The sequence below is a fragment of the Nycticebus coucang genome, chromosome 5 (assembly GCF_027406575.1).
Source record: "Nycticebus coucang isolate mNycCou1 chromosome 5, mNycCou1.pri, whole genome shotgun sequence".
NCBI lineage: Eukaryota > Metazoa > Chordata > Mammalia > Primates > Lorisidae > Nycticebus > Nycticebus coucang.
Genome location: NC_069784.1, coordinates 45,563,821 through 45,587,749, shown reverse-complemented (window position 1 = coordinate 45,587,749; position 23,929 = coordinate 45,563,821). Strand labels below are relative to the sequence as shown.

At 47.2% G+C, this 23,929-nt stretch overlaps 1 protein-coding gene across 1 annotated transcript in view; it reads left to right on the top strand.

The window, feature by feature from the left end:
- Positions 1 to 48: 48 nt before the first annotated feature.
- The window catches only part of TSPAN2 (tetraspanin 2), a 38,957-nt gene continuing 15,076 nt past the window's right edge, over positions 49 to 23,929 (top strand). Inside the window, exons 1-2 of the mRNA XM_053592562.1 lie at positions 49 to 196; positions 15,241 to 15,343. Coding sequence (XP_053448537.1) covers positions 128 to 196; positions 15,241 to 15,343 — 172 coding nt within the window. The 5' untranslated portion in view covers positions 49 to 127. The remainder of the gene's footprint in view (positions 197 to 15,240; positions 15,344 to 23,929) is intronic.

The following is a 23,929-nucleotide window of genomic DNA, read 5'->3' as shown; positions in this document are numbered from 1 at the left end:
CCGCCACGACGCCCCGCCCCCTCCTGCCTGACGCCCCGCCCCCTCCCTGCCGGCGCTCGCTGCTGCCGGCGCTCCGAGCGCGGGCCTGGGGATCTGAGACTCGGGATCCCGCCGCCAGGGTCGCAGCATGGGGCGCTTCCGTGGGGGCCTGCGGTGCATCAAGTACCTGCTGCTCGGCTTCAACCTGCTCTTCTGGGTGAGACCCGGAGCCGGAGGGCCGGACAGGGGCCGGGCGGCGGGCGCGGGGCCGGGGTCCCCGGGGAGCTGACCGCGGCGGCGCCCGAGCCGCGCTCCGGGAGAGGGCAGGGTGTTCAAAAGGCGAAGGAGAGAAGGCGGCAGACAAAGAGGGCAGGAGGGATGGAGGAGAGAGAACCGAGAGAGAAAAGATTGATCACCGAAAAACGACGAGAAGGGGAGCGACATCGTGCGGCTGTCAGGAGCCCCCGCCTTGGTTTTTATCTCCCAGCTGGTGATGCCAAGTGCAGGGTACCAGCCCCTCCTCACCCACCGAGGGCTCGGGGCCCGGGCCCTGGCGGCCACCGCTCCCTTGCAGCCTCCCGTGCACACACCCCCTTCCGCTCCGCCTTCCAAGTGGAGCTGGGGCCTGGCCCAGGCAAGGGGAGAGAAACCCCCGCCCTTGGGGCTGTCTGGGGTGTAACCCTCCGAAGTGTGCGGACACGCCACCTGGCTATGATAGTTTTGCTTAGGAAATCGGGTGTAGGAGTGAAAATTGAGGCAGGGACGGTCTATTTCTGGGCACTGGGGAAGGGTACCGCTGGATGAGAGGAGGTGGTGGGGAATGGAGGGGCTTCCAAGGCAGCATCTCCCCACAATCGCCAGCCTGCTGCCTCTGCTAAATGCTAATACTCCCAGAGATGATCTCATTCAATTTTGCAGGGGGTTATGGAACTGACAGCATTCCTGGGATTAATGGCTCACAGAGAGATAGGGCCTTGACCCTTGTCTCCTGTATTAATGAGACATGATTAGGGCTAGACCATCACTAGATCCCTGGATACCCTTTCCCAGGCCCTGGAGGATTGAGAGACAAGATCTAAGAATTGTCTTTTCTGCACATTTTCTTTTGGGCTTTCTTAAGAGACTGTCAGCCAGTGTAACTGCTCAGTTAGGCCCTGAGGGGAAATACAGGTCTTGCATTGGATGAAGTGGTGTGTGGGGGGGGAGGTGCTGAGCTGGAGCAGGTAGCTCTCCTCTCTGCTCTGGGAAAGTTATCTTCCTATGACTGCAACTGTTTAATTATTAAATGATGGTCTCCGCTTGTGTCTGCCAAGCCATTAGCCCAGATGGCCTGGTGACTCCAGCAACTCCAAGCGCTTCAGAGGCCAAGGGGCCATCTTCAGCATGCTTCTGCAGTGGAAGGTGTCAAGGAGGTACTCTAGGGACATCCCCAGAAGGATTTTGTCCGCCTGGGTATTTAGATCCAGCATGCTATCAGGAAAGACATTTCTAAAGGCCATTTATGTTAAGTTTTTTTAGTAGTCTAGCTTTAATTTCAAAAGCTATTAATTATAAATGTCATGATAAAGTGACACCCTTCACTCCCACTGCTTACAAATTCAAAAGAAGTTTTAACCCTGAGAAGGAAGTCTAAGGCTGCATACAGCATTTATTCAGTGCCAGATATTGTGCCAGCCTTCCCAGGGATAATCAGAAGCATTTATTGAGTGTTTTCAGTGTGTCAGGGACAGTGCTAAGTACATTACATTCATGTTTACACTTAATCCTCCCAACAGTTCTGATGCGTATACTATTATTATCTCCAGTTTTATAGATGAGGAAACAGAGGCTCCAATGGGTTTACTTGCTCAAGGTCACACAGCTAGTGAGTAGCAGAGATGGGACGCAAACTCACCCTACCCACTCTTAAGCACTGTGCTGCATTCAGTTAATTAGTGGTCCTCAAAAGTGTGGTCCCTGGACCAGAAGCATCAGAATCTCCTGGGAATTGTCATAAATGCACATTCTCAGCCTGTCCCAAAGCTGCTGAATCAGAAGTTCTGGGGAAGGGACTCAGCAATCACGTAATTCTGATCCAGGCTCAAGTTTGAGAACTACTCTATTAAACAATTGTCAAACAAACAATAATTTATAAATATAAACGCTGTTCCCTAGGCTGCTAATCTAGTTGAGAAAATGAGGCCAATGCATGTAGAACGCCACCACAAAAGTAAGACAGTGCACCAACTGACAAATTTCACACTGTTGACCATGAACATGGTGAGAAGGGAAGTGGGCACAAAGCAATGTTTGAGAGCCTCCATGTGTGAGCCACTGGGGTTAGACATGACCTTTCATGTGTATGATCTAATTAAGGACTTCAGAGAAAGGATCACACTAGTGGTGAGGAAACAGAAAAGTTCTCCTTAACCAGGAGATATTCAAGCTGACCCTGGAAGGCCTGGGAGAATGGAGGTGGGCAAAGTGACACACCATTCGCCCTGGGAGGAGCAGAGAAGGGGGCGTGTGGGCCACCATCTGACAGAGACCCTCTGGCTCCAGTGCACAGATCCTGAGCTGGGTGGGGCTTGGACTAGCAGGGTGTGCTTGAGCAAGTTATCCTTCCTTCTAGTCTTGTTTTCTCGTCTGTACAATTGGAGTAATAAAGTTACACGTTGATCTCATTTCCTCAACTAGATTAGCAGGATTCAGAGGAAATGTGTAAAGTATCTGACCTCAACTTTCTATGAGCCTAATACATACCCTGTTTCCCCGAAAATAAGACAGTGTCTTATTTTAAGGTGTGCTCCCAAAGATGTGCTAGGTCTTATTTTCGGAGGATGTCTTATTTTCAGGGAAACAGGGTAGTAGGCTCATAGAATTTTAATGATTATTATTCTTATTAAGTAAGCATTCAGACTTGCTGCTTTCCTTCATTTTAGGAGAACAACATACTCTCAATTTATACCTGTTAATTTTCCCCACTAGAACTTAAAAGACTCTGAAAACAGGAATTTTTTTTTCTGTTTTGTTCACAGCTGTATCCCCAGCACTCAGAACAGTACCCAGCATAGAGGAGGCATTCAATAAATAATCTGTAGGGTGAATACATGACTCTTCAGGTTAGAGAACTTGGTATGAATAGCTCTCTTGATTTGCACAATCAATAGTCAACTTTATCTGAAGGACTGAATCTGTCTTCTCCTGATCAGTACCTAGCTCTTTGTTCTTTGCTTACATAGATGGAGCACAGTAGGGAAATATGGGGACCTTCCCCTCCCCCAGTTCTATGGTGGGGCAGGGTGGAGGGGAGCTCTGCACAACCAAAGAAAAAAGGACAAACCCAACCAAGTACCTAATGATTTGGGGGAGAGCAATTGTGTGGGATTAATGATCTAGGTATCTACCTTCACTATAACTGAAGGAACCTGATTCCAGAAAACCTCCACCCTCGTTTCTGAAGTTGTTTTTTCCTGGTTGGAGGGCTTTGTAGGAAGTTTGGGGAAGGCTCAGAGGACAGTTTTCCTGGAGGGAGTGGCTTTCGCCTTGACTTAAAGTGTAACATGTACGCACACCCTTAGCAGCTCATGTGCCTGCCCTTCTGAGGTATAAGGTCCTCTGGCGACAGCACTTCCTTTCCTGTCAGAAACTCGCCAGAAGCAGGCGTGGAGAGGGGGCAGGGTATGTTTTGTGATCTGTGACTTGACAAATTGTTTTGCAGCCTCTTCTGGCAGCTTGGTTTAAGTTTCCTTAGGCTGTGCTCCTGGTTCTATAAACATTCAACCAGATCCTCCCGGAGCCAGCTCAGTACTCCTTGGTCCAGAGCAGCTGACTGTATTCGCCACTGAATTTTTAAAAACAAAAGAAAAACCTAGCCCTTCACCCCACTAAATTGATTTCTGTTATCACGGTTGATGCCTAACATGAAACCCCTCGCAACATCAGTCTAAATTCTGACACTGCAATCAGATAGCACAGCCTATTCCTGTGCCTTTCATTGAAATCACCTTTATTTTTTTTCCTCCGTTGCATAGCAATATAAATAAAACACTACAATCCACCCGCATATGTGAGTTTAAAGAAAAACCTGGGCACTGTTTATTCCTTGGTTTGTTGTTGTACGCTCAGCGTTTTCCTATCATTGTGCTACACTAACTGTTCCGCGGTACCGACCGACAGGAAGCAGGGCGTTCATTGTTGACAGTCAGATGCCATATATGGCAACTTTGAAATTGCTGTCCTTTCCTCCTAACGGCCAGTAAGGCAGCTTTGGGTTTTCACTTGGTGATGCCTCACAGGTGCTTTAAGGAAAGACTGGTTCATTTGCTTGGGAATGAAAGAAGTTTGACTCAAATGAAGTTGGTAGAGGTCACCTCTGCCTCCTTCTCAAACTAACTTCAAACAGTAACTTCCCAGCAATCACCCACCAGAAAGACTGGTTTAGGAAAAAAATACCCAAAGAAAATATTCTTTGAGGTCCACCCAAAAGCTAGACCACCCAAAAAGGCAGATAGGAATTTCCTCAGCCTTGCTGTGGGATAGTCTTCATTTTTGATTTCTATCAAGGCAGGAAGAGGACAGCAGTGCTCCGCCTCCCCTAGTGTAGACAAGAAGGACCGAGTGTTGCTGGGAGGGACAAGGCGTCTATACTAGGGGCCAGTCTGTGGAGGCCGGAGCTGGGGTTCTGGTAGACCTCAGGCAGATCCCTGAAGTGTGGCACTTCAAACCCAGGAATTCAAAGCCTGGGAGGTGGATACTGGCATCACACTGCCTGAGTTTATTCCTGGCTCCATGATTTACTACTTGTAGACCTTGGCAAGTTCAACTTTTTGGAATCTCAGTTTTCTCATCTGTAAAATGGACATTAAAAAGTACCAACATAAATCTGTGATCTTTGTGCAGATAAAATGAATTAGTATATCTAAGGTAATAAGTATGGTACATGCACATAGTAAATACTCAATAATATATTAGTTATTGTCACATTTAAATACTAGAAGTACATAGGGGAAGTCGAATCTGGAATCCAAGAGGTTCCTAAAGGTAAGGGGAAGTAAGCAGGTGGCCTAAGTCCAATCAACCAAGCAAAGGAGCGCGTCTTACATAGTTTATGAAGGGCATGGAGTGAAAAGGAGAGATCCCTTCCTTGACACTCAGTTCTCTCAGCAAACGAGGGCTGCCCACCTTCCAGGTGCCTGACATCCTGCTCAGTGCTGAAGACCCGAAAATGAGTCAGACACATTCCTTGATCTTGATGCGCTTGTGCTGGTTGTAGCCTCTGTTTTACCTTGATTGTAGTTTATTCCCTCTCTAGCCTTTGCTTCTTGAGGGCACTCCTACTCGCATCCCCTTCTAGTCCCTCGGTGCCTGGCGGGGTCAGCATGCTCCGGCCAACAGGAGCATGTGCACGGACCCTAGTGCAGGACTGCTATGCCCCACCCTGCCTCTGTGCTATAAACGAGGGGGGCCAAGAGAGGACAATGGGAAGCCTTTGGTGACCAGCACCCTTCACACCTTAATATGCACACAGGCCACCTGGGTGTCTTGTTTAACGGCATGTGCTGAGCTCTGCGTTTCAGCAAGCCCCTGGGTGATACTCGTCTGGGACCACACTTGGACAACCGCTGTTGTAGACGTGGCCTGAAGGGGTGAGAGACCAGAAAGTGGCACTTGTTTCTGAATGGGACAGGGAGGACCCCTTCTCTTGGCTTGCTCACTTGGCTGGCTTTTGGCAGTTCTCTTAATTCAGCTGCCATTTCACCTTTTAAGTCTCTTTCTTTACGCTAGTGGTTGATGGTTTCTAGAATGGCCAGGAGGCCACTTGTCCACTGTCCATTGCACTTCACTGTGTTATTCTAAAACATCATCTTTGGGCCTCCAGCCATGTGTAACAAAAGAGAACATGACCTCCATCCCCCACCCTTAATACTGACAGTGACAGTTAATATCACAGCACAGCCATGATGCTCTGTAGATCACTGAAACAAGCCATGTCATGGTTGCCAAGGAATTAAGACAAGAACAATGCCAGCAACAGGGGGATACCGGATGGACGGGAGCACATCTTAAAGTTACAGATGAATTACCTTGGGTTATACTGGCCAGCCCTTTACATCATCTTTAGATTTGATGGAAATGATCAAATTAACATTCATTTGATGTTTTAGTTTACAAAATGCTTTCACCTGCATTATCCTATCTGATAATGAATCACAACTATCCCATGAAATAGTGGGGGTTATTCCCATTTTACAAATGTGGAAGCTGAAAGTCAGGCACAGTAGATAATCTGTCCCAAGACTTCTGATTTTAACCTCCATGCTTTTTCAATGTTCTAACCTATTGGGACCTACAAGAAACGCTACTAACTGGGAACATGTAACGTCTGTGATCAGGGAGATTGTATCCGTGGATTCTAGAAATGCAGGGGCAGACAAACAGGATTCTTAAATATTGGCTAACAGTAATGATCCTCAGGCATATGGGAGAGGCAGGAGAGATGCTGAGAACTCTACTGCTCAGTTCACAGCAGAGTAAAAGTAGGAGGTGGGTTGAGAGAGGCTGTGTATCAGGAGTCAGTTTAACAAATTAGTCTCAGCAGCAAAATCTTGCAGAAGAATAGTAAGTGCTATATATACAAGCTGTGTGCCAGCTGCTTTCCTGAGCATATTTTATTGTTAATTCCTTTAATCCTCACAACCACTCTACGAGATAGCGGCTACTATCACTCCGTTTACATATGAGGAAACAGATGTACAAAGATTACAAAGATTTGAAGAGCCCTGCCCAGGTCCTGGAGTAGCCAACACAGAGCTGGGCCCGTGTGCGTGCCCCCGAGTCTCTCTAGGCTCCAAGTTTACAGACTACTGGGAGAGAAGGTTGAGCCATGGCTTGAGCCAGTGAGTTCTCCACCGGTGCTGTCCAAGACACTGGTCATGCTGCTGATCACATGAGGCTATTTAGATTAATTAAAATTAAACAAAATGCACCATTCCATTTGTCAGTCCCACTGGCCACTTTTCAAGTGTTCAGTGGCCATAGTTGGCTACAGTATTGGTCAGCAAGATGGAGGACATTTACATCACTGGAGAAAATTCTACTGGACAGCGCGAGCCTCAGTTTAATTATTCTTTCCTAACTGCATCTTTTCATGTGTTTCTATTATTGGGTCTTAAAAACACTAAAGAGGAGAGGACATGGTCTCTGTAAAAGGCCACTAACTTTCTGGTACAGAAGGGTTAGGAAACTCCAGAGAATTCCAGCTGTCTGGAAAGAAGGAGCATAGGGCTGAAATAAATGCGAGCAGAGGACGGTGGCAAGAGAACTCCAGGAGTGGGGTTTCCTCTCCTGAAGGTGAAGCCTTCAGTCTGACGGCAGTGCCAGTGAGTTTACCAGCAACACACCAGTGCAAACGCTGGGCTCTCCCTGTTTGCCATGTGTGATGTGGACTCATTTGATCTGTCAAGGAGGCGGGTTTGTGATGACCATTTTGCAAGTGGAGAAGCTGGGGTTAGAGAGGCCAAGTGGTTCTCCTCAGACCACAGAGCTAGGAACTGGCAGAGCCTGATTCAAACCCAGACCTCTCGGACCCCAATGTGTCCCCCCGCAGCTCCTCCACAACACAGCGCTGCAGGTGAGGACGGGTTTGTATGACCCTGTCTAAGGACATTGTCATTCACTCTGTGCACAAAGAACTAAAATTTCTGGAATAGCAGTTGGCAGATGTTCCAATATGTGTACCAAGCTCTGTCCTCCCCCTCGTAATGGTGACTGGGAAAGAGTCAGATTGTGAACCAGGGGCAGAGATGGCAGGATCCCCCTGCCAGGGATGGACAGGGCCAGGGGTGTGTTAGAAGCTGCCAGCATCTTCCGGGGAGCTGACTGTGTCTTCCTGCACAAGTCCCCATCTGGCCAGTCCTCTGTGAATGGGCCAGTGCTGCCCCCTTCCTGACCTCAAACAGATCTGGTAAAATTGCTATTAAAAAAAAAAAATCTCTGTAGGGCTGCGCCTGTGGCTCAAAGGGGTAGGGCGCCAGCCCCATATACCGGAGGTGATAGGTTCAAACCCAGCCCTGGCCAAAAACTGCAAAAAAAAAAAATCTCTGTAGCACATCAACCCATATTTTCATGACTTCTGCTGGATTCCATCCAAGGTGACTCTTATACATTATACAGAATATTTTGGGTTGTTGCGATCTAGCCTGAGTTCTACTTGAAACTTTTTTTTTGTCTTTGTCTCAACTGTAACTGGGAAAAGATCATTATTATTGGCCAATATTTAAGAATCCTGTTTGCTCCAAAGTAGTTCTGTCAAACACCTTGAAGAATATTAGGCTATAAAATAAATACTGTTTAATGTCCCATCTTGACCAATGTCTCATCTCTATAAAGACGAGGTGTCACATAGTCATTGGGTGTCTAAGGTATGTGATTATGTGTTGCGGTACAAGCCTAGGATAAGAGATGCTGGAAGGAGGAAGCTCAGAAAGCCTGGGAAGGACATTGTTATCCTCCCAGAGCTTATCCCCTAGCGGAGGTGGGGTGACGCTGAGTATTCCTCACTCCTGTGGACTGGATTGTATGTACTTGGTCTTCGCTTGATGGAGCTACCTGCTCTCTGGAATCATTACCAAGCAGTCTGTGACATTTGCCTGCCCTAGGAAGAAAACTACACAGGTGTCATCTTTTTCCTAACTCTTGCTGCTTCCCTTCTTCCTTACTCTCCTCCTCCTTTTCTCTCTATTTTTTAAGAGAAAAGGCATTGTGTGTGACTGCCGAATTAACACGCCGCACTTTCCACTGTCTGTCTGTAAATTGTCTACTCAATCATTCACAGCCAGTTTTTCACCCCAGGTAAACTTCCATTCCCCTCCTGCCCCTCCTCCCCCCACACTTCTAAACCGCCTCCCAGCAATGTCTGTTGATCCATGCGAGTTGACATTATAACACCTAAACAAAAAGAAGAGGGTGTCTCTGGCACAAATAGGCAGCCTGATGTTCTTTCCAGAGATGAATAGAACATTCCTGATTCTATAGTTTGAATTGTGCACCAATGCAGAGAATTAAGCATTGATTGATTGTAACATATACTCTTTCCGATGGAGGTCTTCCTTAGCATGAGCTTGTTCTTGTGAAATTGTGTGAGGGAAATAATAAGGAAATCGGAAAGCAACATGGCCTTCTTGTCACCACGTGCTGACCAGTCCTGCTCCCACTTCTCTCACCTGGTCCTGATGTCGAGGCCAAGGCAGCAAGTTCCCTCAGAGGCCATTTGGCATGTCATATGGCATTCCACTTCTGTGGGGTTTTTTTCTGGTAAAATCCTTGCTTTGAGAAAGTGCCATCTGAATCCTTGCCTTGTTTTTTCCACGTAACAGGATGAAAACCTTCAGAGCTGATTTTCCTCTTTGAGAAAATTAGTATCATCTTCCAGAGCAAATGTGCTTCTGACTCTTGCTGCTAAAAGGATGAGACCCCATTACCCTCATGGTATCATAATGGGGTTTACAGTCAGATCAAGAATCGTAAGTGCTCATTACATGATTCCATCTGGGATGAGAATTGCCACCAAGAGCAAGTGTAAGCTTAAAAGCATTTAACGAAAATTCTCGGGCTGGAGCATCATTTTCAATTTTGCGTGACTTCATCCCAAAGAAGAGACTTATACTGAGCTGGGTTGTATATACACCCAGCATTCATCCTGTGTTCATCTTTCATTTCAAGTGCAGTGTGTGTGTGCGCGCTGCTTAAATCTTATTAAATATTCCTATGCCCCTACCAGTAGAAAACATAGTATGTATAGATTTATTTGCGTGTCCATGCATGGTGCTGGGCAAGCATCCCCACGGGCTTAGGAAAACACAGAACTCACACTCCATGCTCGAGTTTTGTTTTCTCTTCCTCTGTGCTAGTGTTTTGCTGGGAACATTCAACAGTGTGTTTACCCAGTGCCTGCCAAGGTATCTAGAGTGTGTTCCAGGTGCAGATGAATTTGAAAATAGTACCTTGTGAAGTTATTATTCCCTTGGAGACTTGTGAGAGAATTATGGACAATTGCTTCTGTCAGCCCGTTTTAGCTCAAGCTGACATTTTTTAAAAAATACCATAGACTGGGTGGCTTAAACAGAAATTACTCACTGTTCTGGAAGTTAGAAATTGGGGATCAGAATGCCAGCATGGTGATCTGGTGAGGGCTGTCTTCTCAGCGTGCAGACAGCTACCTGGTTGGCCTGTCCTTGTGTGGTGCAGAGACAGCAAGAACTCCCTGGTGCCTTTTCAGGTAAGGGCACTGGTCTTACAATGTTGTCTCCATCCTCATAACCTTTTGTAAACCTGGTGCTCTCCTAACCAAAGGCCCCATTGAGGGTTAGGGCTTCAACATGAATTTGAGGGGATACAGTTCGGGCCATAACATAGCCTGAGTGGTACCCTCTACTCGTCCATTTATCAAATGTCTGTTGGGAGCCCTCTGTGCCCCACAGAAAGGAAAGTGTTTGGGAAACCAGCAGAACTGTGTCCTTAATTAAAAATATGTATACAGAAATATTTAAGTAGAAAAGATTAATGAGCTGTAATGGAAGCCTGGTAGGCTTCTCCAGGAATGACAATAGAGCTAAGGGGAGAGAATTCTACGCCAAGGACAAAGCAAGAGCAGAGGCCTCCAGGTGGGAGAAGGGCCTGAAACTGGCTGGAGCATCTGAGCACCATTAGTAGTGGGTTCCTACTCAGGTATAAGACAGGTGCTGTCTAGAACCCCGTAAGGGATAGTTTATTGCCCATAAAAAGAGGGGCTTTGGCTGGGCATGGTCACCATGGAGCAGATGGCATATATTTGCTCTTTGTGATCCAGCTGGCTAGCATGGGGGAGGAAGGGCAGCTGGGCAGACTGGAGGAGCCACTGGGGAGGGCCGTGATTTTTGCATTCTTGCATCTCTGCACCAACCCCCTCCAACAAGACTGTGTCCTCCAAGGCACCACGTTTGCAATTCAGAAAAGCCTTTTTAAAAAAATATATATATATGTCCTCATAGAGTAACATTTTATTAGCAAACGCAGGAAAGTGGAAATAAAAACAGTTAAATAAAATGAAAATCCATTAATGAGCTCTGCCTCCTGCTAAATGACTTGTTTGGGGCGGATGGCCATTGAAGGAAACTTTTGTCCATCCACTTTGCTTTAAATGCTTTCTAATCAGGTCTCAGTCTTGCCTTCTGGCTTTTTAGTTTTAGAACACGAACTGTTTTCTCTAAAGACATATGCTTACAGTTTGAAATTTTGCATCCTGCAGACTGTGGAATATGGTTAGCTACTGAAATAACTTGCCCATGAAGAGCTGTATTATAATCGTATCTTAGGATTCTCTGTTTAATGACATGGACTTACATGTTACTTGTCTGTTCCTTTCCCTATTTCTTCTTATCTTTTGTTTCCTATTTTACTTCTCTTCTCTTATTAAATAGTGGACACACTCTTGTCCTCACAATTCTATTTTATCACATTCTCTGAGTGCCTCGCACAAAGCTGTCTGCAGAAAAAGAATAATGGCACAAGGGATGATGCTTTCCAGAATCTTTTCATGTGGATTCCAGTGGGCTGTTTATGGAGGGCTGGGTTCCCTCCTGGGCTACCCAGTTGGGATTAGAGTCTCCACAAGCCCCTGAGATCCTTGGGAGAAGGACTGGATCTTCCTGACCTCTGGATCCTGGCTTTTGGTTCACAATAGATGCTCAATAAATGTTTCTTAAATTATTGACACCAAAGTCTAACTCATGCTTTTGTATAAAAAGGTCCATTTCTAGAAAAATAACTATACTTCTGGTTGTAATTGTTCCAAAGGCACGCAGCTTGGGACTGGTCCAGGAAGCAGGGCAGCGCTCACCAAAGTTCCTTAGTGGGTCCAATGATGCTGAGTGGTTCTCATAGCCCTCCGCGTCCACGCCCTAGTGTCCTCTGTCTGGTCCTCAGCTGCTCAGGCCTGTATCTCTTGCTCTTGATTGTTTGCCCCTCTTTTTCCCTCCCCCCTTCCTCCCACTCCCCTCAGGACCCCCCCACCATGGAATTTCCAAGGTAGTAGCCAGTGAGCAGCTAGTCCAAGTCTGCCCCAAGTCCCCTCTCAAGCCCCGGACTCAGATGCCCTGACTCATCGCCTTTCCCCTGCTCATCAGCTAAGGAGAGGAAGCCGGTCGCTGTGCTTCTGCCTGGAGCTCTTTCCAGCTCTGTGACTTCTAACTCATTCTTGAAGATGTAAATGAAAATGTCCTGGCCTGTGCCTCCCGCCAGCGTCTGCGCTTTGCTCCAGTCCCGTGGCGGCCCTTCCTTGGCCACACACTCCCTGCACCGGATCACGTTTGTTACTCTACCTGGTTGTCAAAGTGGGAGCTGTGTCTTTATCATCATTTCCCTGATGGTGAGCCCAGCATCTGGCCTGGACCATACTTGACTCTTAATAAACATGCAAAGAAGAAAGACAGGAAAGAAAGGAAAGGAGGTGAGAGGAGGGGAAGGAGAAGAAAAGAAAAAGAGGCAGCTTCTTGTTTGTGTTAAAGTTGGCCGACGTGCGATGCTGTGTCTCCATGCAAAAGGGTGGATGGGACTGAAAGAGAGAATAGGGACATGGCGAGGTTAGGCCCCCTAGGGTTAAAACTTAGAGGGACTTGCAGGCTTCCCTCAATTCATGGGGACACCATCTCTTCCATCTCAATGGAAGTGGAGAATGGTGAGAACTTAGTGATTCTCGCTTGCTCACTTTGTTCCTGACTGGACTGGAATCGGTGTGATTTTTCTTCAAGCAATTTCTAGCATGTGGTAGACCAGCCCAAGTCCCATGAGCGCAGAGCATTCCATGAGCCTTTCAGGAATGGTGAGTTTAAAAGAACTGGAGGGCTACATGGTCTCTGCTGATGCCGCTTTCCAAAGCAGGGATCACCAACTTGTCACAAGCACCATCAGCCTGGCCAGGCCCTCGCCACGGTGCCCCAGCATAGCAGGTGGCAGCAGGCTGGGAGGATTCCCTTCCACACAGTGATGACATTTGGCTAAGCCACAGTGTCCTTGACCCAGGAGGAAACCCATGTGGTTTGGGGATGGGGCACATGGGTAAGCAAGCGCAGATTTTTTTCCAATTGCCCGATGGCTTTAAATTGCAACCTCTCTTTTAATTTTCCATTATGCATCAAACACATCTGTGCCAGAGCTGGACAAATGTGCTCCGTCTGGGAGGACGATCCCAGACAGCTATAAATTAGAGTTTTGTGTACAAAGATTCCAAAAATGTGGCCTCGTGGTAGGGTGTCCCTGGGACCGGTCACCTCCTCCGCAGTCTGCTCAGAGGCCGCTGGCTTTGGCCTGATGCCTCTGTCAATAGATGTTGCTTTGTGTTTGGAAACTCCGTCAAGTTGCCGCAGAGACAAGGGTGCGCAGGGCTGCCTATGAGGCTGGCTGGGTGCTCCTAGGGACAGAGCCTGATTGAGGGCATTGCTCTCTGCCTGTGCAGGAACTGTGAGGACCTCAAAGTTGGCTCCCTCCCGGGTTGAAGCATGGCTTACAAAGACCCTCCCCACTTTTTCTAGATTGAAAAACAACAACATCATTTAATGCTTTTAAAAACCAATGTTTTTTAAAAGATAAAAGAAAATACATCCTTAATAAGAAAACTTAGATGATACAGTGAGAAAGGGGAAAGGTCGCATGTAATCCGCCCTTCAATAATAAATATTGCTAATGGCAAGACTTCTTTCAATAGCTTTCCATGTCCTGCTGCCCTTTTTGAAAATGGAGAGGTCTTTCAAAAGCTGGTTGAGCGCAGTTCCTTTAGCTGTCCCTCACATTATCCAACTAGTACTTTCCTCCGAGTACTGGAAACTTTTAGTTATTCCACGGGGGAGACTCCAGCTTGCAGAGCTCTGCCCCTCTGACTCCTCCTCACTGGAGTCACACTGCTTTTCTGAAGGAACTATAAGGGGAATGGGCCTTAGGGGGCAGAAGTGAAGAATGATGTCCTCGGATAAATGCAGCCAGATAGTCCTAAAGGATGGTGCCAGATCCTTTATAAGCCACCCCAAAGGACAGAAGCATCCTGCATAAGAAAGCCTCTGATCTACCCCTGACTTTGACATGGCATTTTCTCATTAGCCCTCTGCTCCTCCGACTTTTGTCCTCTGACTTCCTGTGGCTGGCATCTGTACACGCTCTGCTCTGTTTGGGCAGGGGCAGCCGCACAGCGACTAGATGGGTTGGCAGAGTCAGGAGGCTATTTTTACCTCCCTGCTTACTTTCCCATAGTGCCGCCAGCCCAGAAGGTGCCCAGTACATGTCTGTTGATTGAATGATACAGTGAAATTCAACTGGTGTTTGTGGAGAGAGCACCCTGACTCCAGCCTTCTGGCTTGCAGTTGTGACAGTCCTGTGATGGCAGAAAGGGCTTTCTGCTTCCATGCTGGGCCTCACAAAAGGCTTCAGAGTGGAGAAGGAGAGGAAGCCGGTGATGACTCTACCAGCCGCCAGCCTGCCCAGCGCTGCCCGCGCCAGCCACTCAGCCTCTCCATGAGCCACACGGCACACAGACCATGCTTTTTCAGAAAATTATTTTTTCCTTCCTCACTTTCCATGGAAACTCAAAATAGCAACCAAAAAAGAAAAGAGAAAAAAAAAAAATGACCAGGCTGCCTCCCTGCCTTCAAAACCAGCCCCAGGCTGGGCAGTGACATGTAGAACTGGGGGGAGCTAGGGTTACAGACACCCCCAAAGTGGCTTTCTAACTGGGGACTGTGCACTCATGAAGTGTGGGTGGGTGCTGAGGTTGGTGTATTTTCTGCCAATTTAGAAAAGTGGGTTTCCCCCAGGTCTTAGGGTTCATCTTGCTCTCGGTGACCTGGCGGCTGAGACACAAGCACCTCTCACTGTGAAACTGGTGAGGAGGTCCAGTGCACCCCACAGGGGACAATGAAGCAGTGGGCAGGTGTCCTCCAGGGGAAACACCATGGGAGCATTGTTTTGAGATGCTTCCTAGCTGTGCTGTGTGTGCCCAAAACCGCAGGGCATCCAGGCAGCGTGGAGAACCAGGAAAGCCAAGTTCTGACATCCCGTTAGGGGCCTAAGGGGATTTGAACACCCCCTCTCTCCTCTCTGAGCCTTTGCTTCCTCCCCTATAAAACTTGAAGGGTGGGCTAGGTAATTTCTAAAGGGTAGCCCCATCCAGCCGGCAGCATTCTGTGCCGGGGCCAGCCCTTACATCTGTGCACTCTGTCCCCTCCCACTATAAACATCCTCTTGTTTACCTTCTAGCTGGCTGGATCAGCCGTCATCGCTTTTGGGCTATGGTTTCGGTTCGGAGGCACCATAAAGGATTTATCATCAGAAGACAAGTCCCCAGAGTATTTCTATGCGGGTGAGTGACTCGGCTTCCCTAGCTTTAGCCCAGGGTAGGGCTGCCCAGAGGCTTAGAAGAGAACCTGCACTTGAACTTGAGTGGGAGGAGGGGCGGAGGGACAGGAAAGAGGTGGAAAGCAGCCAACACCTGCGGCCCTGTAGGCTGCACCTGCCCTCGGAGATGTTCACCGGCCAGTGCGGTCTGCTGAGGGGCTGATTACCCTTCCTCTCCACCCCTTACAAGGTCCATCTTGCGCTCTCCAAAACCAGGGAAGGCCAGAGCCAACAAGATTGAACTGCTGCTTTTCTTCTCAATGAGAGTGCTGCTTTTCTTCTGAATGAAAGAAGTCTCTAGAAAACATAACTAAAATTCATTTCAAAGAATTGGAAGACTCCCCTTTGCCCTCTGAGTAAGATGGGTACACGCCTGTCATTCACTAGTCTATCTGAGGTGACATGGGGGCCCTCCCAAGTCATAATTTTATTTTGTGATCTTGTATTTTAAATTATCTAGGGTGGAAACATAACTTAAAATGAAGAGTGACATCTCAAGGTTTGGAGGTGCTAATCTCAGCCCCTCTACCACTGGGGACCGCAGGGAGAAGGGAGGAGAGGGGAAGGAGGCGGGCAGGGGGAGAGGCTGTGATGGGGAGGGTGCATAGCCCTGCCTCTGGCCAGCAGTGGGAAGGGCTAAAGAGTCCCCTGCTACTCTGAGGCTATGCTATTGGCAGGGGCTGAGCATTGCTGCCCTGGATTTAGTTGACCCACTTGTAGCCCTCTCCTGTGGTCTTTTCTTACCTCCAGCTAGGTAGGCCTGGACTCTAAACTTCAGAAAGCCCAAGACCATTGTCATTATAGGTGACACCCCCATCTGACTGGTTATTTTAAGATCTGCACCAGCCATAAAGTAAGCTTCAGTTACTTCAGTGATGCTGCCTAGGGAGAAGGAGGGTCCTGCACAGGTGACTTGCTCCAAATCCCAGGAAGACAAGAGTCTCCCCCAGGGGAGAGTCCAGCCACACTCTGGACTGTCTCCATCATGTGCTGATGAAGGGTGGGTAGCAAAGACTCTTCCCACACGGTATCCTCCTCTGAAGAGAAGAGCTGATCACCGGGGAGATTTTCAGAGGAAAGTAACAGAAAACCTGCTAAAGACAACTAACAATAAGGACATTTCACAATTCATGAAATCTTCAATGCAGCTTTTTGTGAAACATCCAGTTATTTTAGATTTCATTAAGAAAGAAAAAAAGTGCTGCCAGTATAACTATGGCATGCCATAAAAGATGCAGCCTAAGATGTTAAATTTCAGAATTGTTAAAATCTCACCAAAAAATACATCTCAAAATTGATGCGAAGTGGTAAAAGAAGTATGGAGGTGTGGGATTTCCTGAATTAGTTCAGGGCTCGGGGAGCCGGTTTCTTCCCTCTCCCCAACTCTGCCATCTTCACTCTGTCCTCAGGCCTCACCTCCGTGATTAAAAGACAGCTGTAGTGGCACCAAGCATTGAATCCTCACACTGCAAAAAAAAGGAAGTTACATGGACTACAGCCCTTTTTAGGAATGAATAAAACCTTTTCAGACATCTCCAATGCATTGACCCTGTGAGGGCAGCTAATTGGCCAGAGTTGCACTGTGCACTCCTGCCCACACCACACACGGCCAGGAGGAGAATTACTACAGTGGCTACACCTACAGCTGGTTCTGACTAACTAGGGAGCAGGAGTGGCCCAGTCCCCTCAGAGAGTCTCTGACTCTTAGACAAGATTGAGGTTTAATGACAAGAAAACATGGAGGATTCTGTAGTCGAGTAAACAAGGAAATGCCCATTTCTACCTGCGTTGTTTGGTGGTGCATGTTCTTCCTTCCAAAAGCAAACACACACATTTGGTATGTTCTTCCTTGGGGGACTCTTGGCTCTGAAAACCTCCCCAGACACATTCTCCTATCCCAGGACCTGAGTGCTCCAAGGACGAGCTCAGCCTGTCCTTGTCCTGCACCACCTCCAGGAGTCAGTGTGTCCACCCAGCAGACACGAAGAAGCAGGCAAAGAGAGGGCAAGGGAGGGAAGGCACCTCCATGTCTCTGGCATTCCAGAACTGCTGCTTTCATAGCTGCAACCCACGGGCTCTAACTCAGCGTTAGCTCAGTCACAACTCAGGCTCACTGGATTGACCCACAGAGAGGTTCAATCCCATTGTAATGGGATTCTTGCCTCTGCAGATGTATATAGAAGAAACGTTCTATAATCTATAGCAGATGACAGTCACAGTGTATGGCAGGTGCCACACAAGTGGTCCAGACTAGCCACTGAATTAAGAAGTGAGGGAGCGCTGGGGACTCGTGGCACAGGCTCAGGGCTCACTGGGCTTAAATGGGACTTGGCAGGACAGGTGGGTTTTTGATGGACTGAGTTAGGGAGGACTTTTTTCGTGACTCTTAATGAGGGTTGGCCAATACATGGCAGGCAGCTACCGTCTTTTTCCTTGTCCATGGAGAATATGGGTAACCTCACTCTCCCCAACCATTTATAACCGAAGCTCAGGGTGAGCCATATTTTCTTTCCCTATTCTGAGGTCAATAGTTACTTGATGTCCAAACATGTCAGTACCAATAAAACAGTGGGAGTCATTTGCTCCTAAAATTCAGGAATGTTGGGTTTGCGGGTATTGCATTTAGTCGGTCTACTCTTACGTACTATTGGGTTTGCTATGGAACCCTATTTATCTCATCTTCCTCAAGTATTATTCTAGAACTTTTCAGCAAAAATTTCACTTATGCCCTTAGTTTAATGAGGAGTCCACCCTTAGTTAGAACAAAAAGTGGGAAAACATCAATTCAGTTACATTCACAAATCCTTGAAGATTTTTGGTGGTAACTGTCTTAAACCTGCCACTTACCCACCTGCCACCAGTCCCACCAAGTTTGGAGGATTTAAATTTCTATGATGAATTTTTTCTGACATTAAACTGAACATTTTTAAGCAATAGTAAAGAAGTCATTTTAAAGACCAGAAAGGGTTATATGAGAAGTCAAGGGAAGCCGTTTCCCTGACAGTGATAATCAATGTCTGTCTATTTCAAAGTCTCTCCATGGCTACTTTTGTTTTTGGATTTCACCAAATGTTTGCTTTTATATGAGTATGGTTATTTATTCAAGCAGGAATGCCTCTATTCTTTCCTTTTTTTGCCAGTCCCTCTACTTGAGGAGGAAAAAAAGCATCCTATCAATATAACCTAAATAGAATCTAGCAGCCAGCAATTATATATAGTCCTGGGCTCTGGGGTCACACAAAAAAGTATAAAAGAGTGTCGCCTGTGGCTCAGTGAGTAGGGCACTGGCCCCATGTACCGAGGTTAGCAAGTTCAAACCGGCCCCAGCCACACAGCAACAAAAAGTAGCCGGGAGTCGTGGCAGGCACCTGTAGTCCCAGCTACTTGGGAAGCTGAGGAAAGAGAATCGCTTAAGCCCAAAAGCTGGAGGTTGCTGTGAGCTGTGACGCCACAACACTCTACCAAGGGCTACAAAGTGAGACTCTGTCTCAAAAAAAAAGCATAAGAACCCTGTAATTGACCCCATGTAACTTACAATACATTTGAAAAGACTCACAGACATGATAATTTAAATTATAATGAAACTAATGTGTAACTAAATGCCAACCAAGGGTTTTTAGCAGTGGGTGTGTTAAAGGTCATTTAAAACTAGCATTAGAGTTAGCTTTTATTTACATTACAGTTAGACTGGACTGTAATCAACAGAGAGGAAGGTGAATGGGGTCTGCAAAAGTTGAGGGGCAGCAAAGCATGGGAATGTCTACTGGGAAGCAGTCAGCTCGCCCAGACTGCACCAGGGGCTGTTGCTGGAATGCACAGCATCTAGACACCACGGTGGAGAGTACAATTAGGAAGATTGGGGAGGGAGCAAGCACAAGTTTGGGGGGCCTTGAATATCAGAGTTCATTTTGTATGCGGTAGACAGACCATCTGGGGCTTGGGGCAGAACCTGATCTGCACTACACATAAACAATTATTCTGGGGAAAAAAAAAAGAGAGAGAGATTATTCTGGCAGCAGTGGAATAAAAGGGGAGTCATAGGACAGAAAAAATATGGTAGGTCATTGACCTTGTCAGGCTTGAATAAATAAGAACATCAGCCACAGCGGTACCAGCAGTAATTACGAAGAGAGAGGGAGAAAGGAAAGAAACATTATTAACCATTACTAAGCCTACCTAACCAAACTCAGGGACAGAAGAAATGAAGTGGTGAGACACAGCAGTGATAGAGTTGAGCCTACAAGTCATAACCCACGGTTGTCAGGTGGATACATGAGTTCCAGGAGTGAGCAGGGCACTTCCTACGCAGCCAGAGAGGGGGCAGTGGGGTTGCTCTCTGTGTTGCTCCAGAAACAAAGTGCTGCTAGCAATTTTACAGGTCAGAAAATGTTTGTCATGATTTATTAAGTCAAAAAAATTGGACAGACTCCCACAGATGAAAGTGAGTTCTCGCCTGCATGTTGGTATTTAACCAATGCTAGGATTATAGGCCACCGCATCTGGCCTTACGTAGTGCTTAAAGCAATAACACCTCCCAGCTGAGACTCTTCTTTCTGAAAGGCACCCCAGGAAGACTTGTTGTGTATCTCCCTACTTCTGGGTAGACGATCGCCGTACTTTGTAAGAGAAATTCTCCCATATTTAGTAGGATGCTTTCTTCTCTGGCATCCTTCATTCTGTCTCCTTGGTGATGGAGAGACCTGCCCCTCCTGTGATAAAGAGCAGGCTTGATTTCTCAACCAGGCAATGGTAGATCCTAGGACAAGGCAGGAGGACTCAGCAGTGGGGAATGAGGACAGGGAGGGATGGTCATCAGACTGTCACCTGCCGATTCTTCTCAAGGACCTCTGGGGTCGAGGAGGCCTGTAGGCCCATCCAGGGTCTCTGTGTGTACTGGTTGCTAAGGTGGAGAAGGGAGAACCTGGCAGGACTGGAGCTGGCAGCAGGAGGGCTGGGGTTGCTCGCGGTTTCCTGGCCTCTCATCTCTCTCAGGGCACTCTTGGGAGAAGCTCCTGCATCTTCCAAATTCCCGCCCTGCCCATCTGACTTCCTGCCACCCTCTCTCTCCGGCCTGCCTCTTGAGCAGGCAGATACTCCAAGGATCTCTTTATCGGCGTGCAGCTGGGGAGTGATCTCAGCCCTTGGGGAGCTGGAGAGGCTGAGCCAGAGGTGCCGCATGAAGTCACATCTGTGTGCAGGTTCTTTCCGTGAAGGGGCTGCCACACACAGGAGTCACTTGGGTCTCCGGGATGGCAGCCTGACTGCAGCTATTTCTCCCTGTCAAATTCAGTCTCTGAGCCTGGTTTTGACCGTGGCTGGATGTTGTGTGTAAGGAAAGCCTTCCAGTCTGAACATTCAGGGGCTAGCTTGCCTTTTAGAGAACTCTGACCCACTCTGGCAATAGTTTTGACTGCTTGGTTCTCGGTTGTACCAGACAGTCTCAGTAGCTGAGTAACAGCGAGGTACTAGAGCTTACACTGTCCTGACAGTTTCTCCAAAGCCTTGTCACCAGGAGTTGGAGGAGATAATCATTTCCATACTGTGGATAACAAAGCTGACCTAAAGCCGTGGCTGGCAGGCTTGGATTTCTGGCTCCCAGCCCTGCCCTTTCAGGGGAGAACCCAGGAATCGTCAATTCCAGATTCCCCGAGCACTTTCCTCAAGCAAGAGGGAGAACCCTCCAGCCATTTATAAATCACAAATCAACCAGTTTCTAGCTGAGAGAACCAGTGTTCTGAGTTCCTACTTAAAGCGTAGCTGGGAGCAAAGGGTGTACACTTTGAATTAAACCCCCTTAGTTCAATTACAATTTTGTCCCTCTCCAGCTCACGTAATCTTAGGTAAAGCACTTAATTTCAAATGCCTCAGCTTTGAAATATGAACATACCTAAATGCTATACCAGCGGCATATTGAGCCCTCAATAAATATTGGGTGTAGCATTCCTAATTGGGAAATTCAAAATTACCCCAAATCTGAAACTTTTTGAATGCTGACATAACATTCAAAAGAAATGCTTGTTGGAGGCTCAGCACCTGTGGCTCAAGCAGCTGAGGCACCAGCCATATACACCTGAGCCGGCGGGTTCAAATCCAGCCCAAGCCTGCCAAACAACAATGAAAGCTGCAACCAAAAAATAGCTGGGCATTATGGCAGGAACCTGTAGTCCCAGCTACTTGGGAGGTGGAGGCAAGAGACTCACTTGAGCCCAGGAGTTGGAGGTTGCTGTGAGCTGTGATGCCACAGCACTCTACCCAGGGCAACAGCTTGAGGCTCTGTCTCAAAAAAAAAGAAATGCTTGTTGGAGAATTCTGGATTTGGGGTTTTCAGATTAGGAATACTTAGCTGGTACAATGCAAATATTCCAAAATCCAAAAGCATCTGAAATTGAACACGCTTGTAGTCCCAAGCATTTTGGAGAAGAAATACTTAACCTGTGGGAAATGAGGACATGCCGAGGCAGGGGCCTCCGCTGAGGGGCACGATTACCTGAGAGAATGTGGAAAGAAAAGGTATAGAGGGGGTTTAGATGCCGTTCAGTCAAAATGAGGGACTTGTGTGTAGCACTGAGACTTCTCAGCCTGCAGGGTCTTGAGATGATGTCCATTAAGCACAGAGGCCACCCAGAGCAGGCTGACCCTGCCAAGAAGTGGTGGTGGAGGACTCCCTGAGACACGGTTCACAGTTAGAGTGGTGCTCAGTGATTGATAGCTGCTGCTGCTTCTGCTGCTGCTGTTGTTCAGAAAGAACTCAAGTCCTTCCCCTTTCGAAGCACTCAGTCCCACCCAATATTCTAGATATTTACATAATTATGTGCATTCAGGGAAAACTGGAAGGGAGAGAGTTTTTATGCAGAGGCATAAACAAATTTTAGCTGCTAAATAGTTATGTAAAAATTATCTGCTGCCAAAAAACCATTGAAATTGATGACCACATCCAGTCCCCAAAAAGGAGGAGCCATTTTCAAATAAATTTATGCTGGTAGGCTTTCAGGAGGCCCTTTCTCATTTCCCTGCTGCTGGGCTTAAAAAGATGTATCTGAAACCTGAGAAAGAGAAGTGATAGGATTGTCTGGGAAGAAAGTGCCCCAGATCTCAGAATTAATGTCCTATTATCAAAAAGATAATAAATAACTGATGCTGGCCGGGTGCAGTGGCTCACGCCTGTAATCTCAGCACTTTGGGAGGCCGAGGCAGGTGGATTGCTTGATATCAGGAGTTTGAGACCAGCCTGATCCATGGACAGGCTGGTCTCTACTAAAAGTAGAAAAACTAGCTGGACATTGTAGCACATGCCTGTAGTCCCAGCTGCTGGGAGGCTGAGGCAGGAGATCACTTAAGCCCGAGAGTTTGAGGTTGCTGTGAGCTGTGATGCCATGACACCGTACCAGGGCAACAGAGTAAGACTCTGTCTCATAAAACAAAATAAATAAAATGCTAGTGAGGATATGGAGCAAGGGGAATGCTCATACACTGTTGGTGGAATGTACAGCCATTGGAAACAGAACTACTATGTGACCCAGCAGTCCCACCGCTGGGTATATATCCAAAGGAAGGGAATTCAGCATATTGGAAAGATATCTGCACTCCCATGTTCATCACAGCCCTATTCACGATAGCCACAATGTGGAATCAACTTAAGTATCCATCAATAGGTGAATGGATAAAGAAAATGTGATACATACGTGCAGTGGAATATCTTCATCGGTAATAAAGAATGAAATCCGATTATTTGCCCCAAAAGAATGGAACTGGCGGTAATCCTGTTAAGTGGAATGAACCAGGCACAAAAAGACAAATATATCATGGTCTCACTCTTATGTGAGAGCTAAAAAATTGATCTCATGTGAGTAGAGAGGAGAATGGTGGTTACCAGAGTCTGGGAGGTAAAGGGGAGTGTGGGACGAAGAGAGGCAGTTAACAGGTACAAAACACAGTTAGATAAAAGGAGTAAGTTCTAGTATTCAATAGTACAGTAGGGAAATCATAGTTAATAATTTATTACATATTTCAAAATAGCTAGAAAAGAATGATTATAATGTTCTTAACACAAAAGATAAATGGGCTGGGAGTAGTGGCTCCAGCCTATAACCCCAGTGCTTTGGGAGGCCACAATGGGAGCATCACTTGAGGCCAGGAATTCAAGACCAGGCAACATAGCAAGAAAAACATTTTTTTTACTTGACCAAGTGTGGTGACAGGTAACTGTAGTCCCTGCTGCTAGAAAGGCTGAGGCAGGAGAATTGCATGAGCCCAAGAGGCTGTAGTGAGCTATACATCACGCCCCTGCACTCCAGCAGTACCCTGTCCTGAAAGGAGAGGAGAGGAGGGGAAGGGGAAGGAAAGAGGGAGAGGAGGGAAGGGGAGGGGCCAAAAGGGAAGGAGAGGGCAGGGAAAGAGAATGGCAGGGAGAAGAGGGGAAGGGAGAGGAAGGAAAGAGAAGAGAGGGGAGCAGAGGGGAAGAACAATGGTTGAGGTGTTTATTAATATCCCAGTTATCCTGATTTGATCATTACACATTATATACATGTATCAAAATATCACATGTACCCCC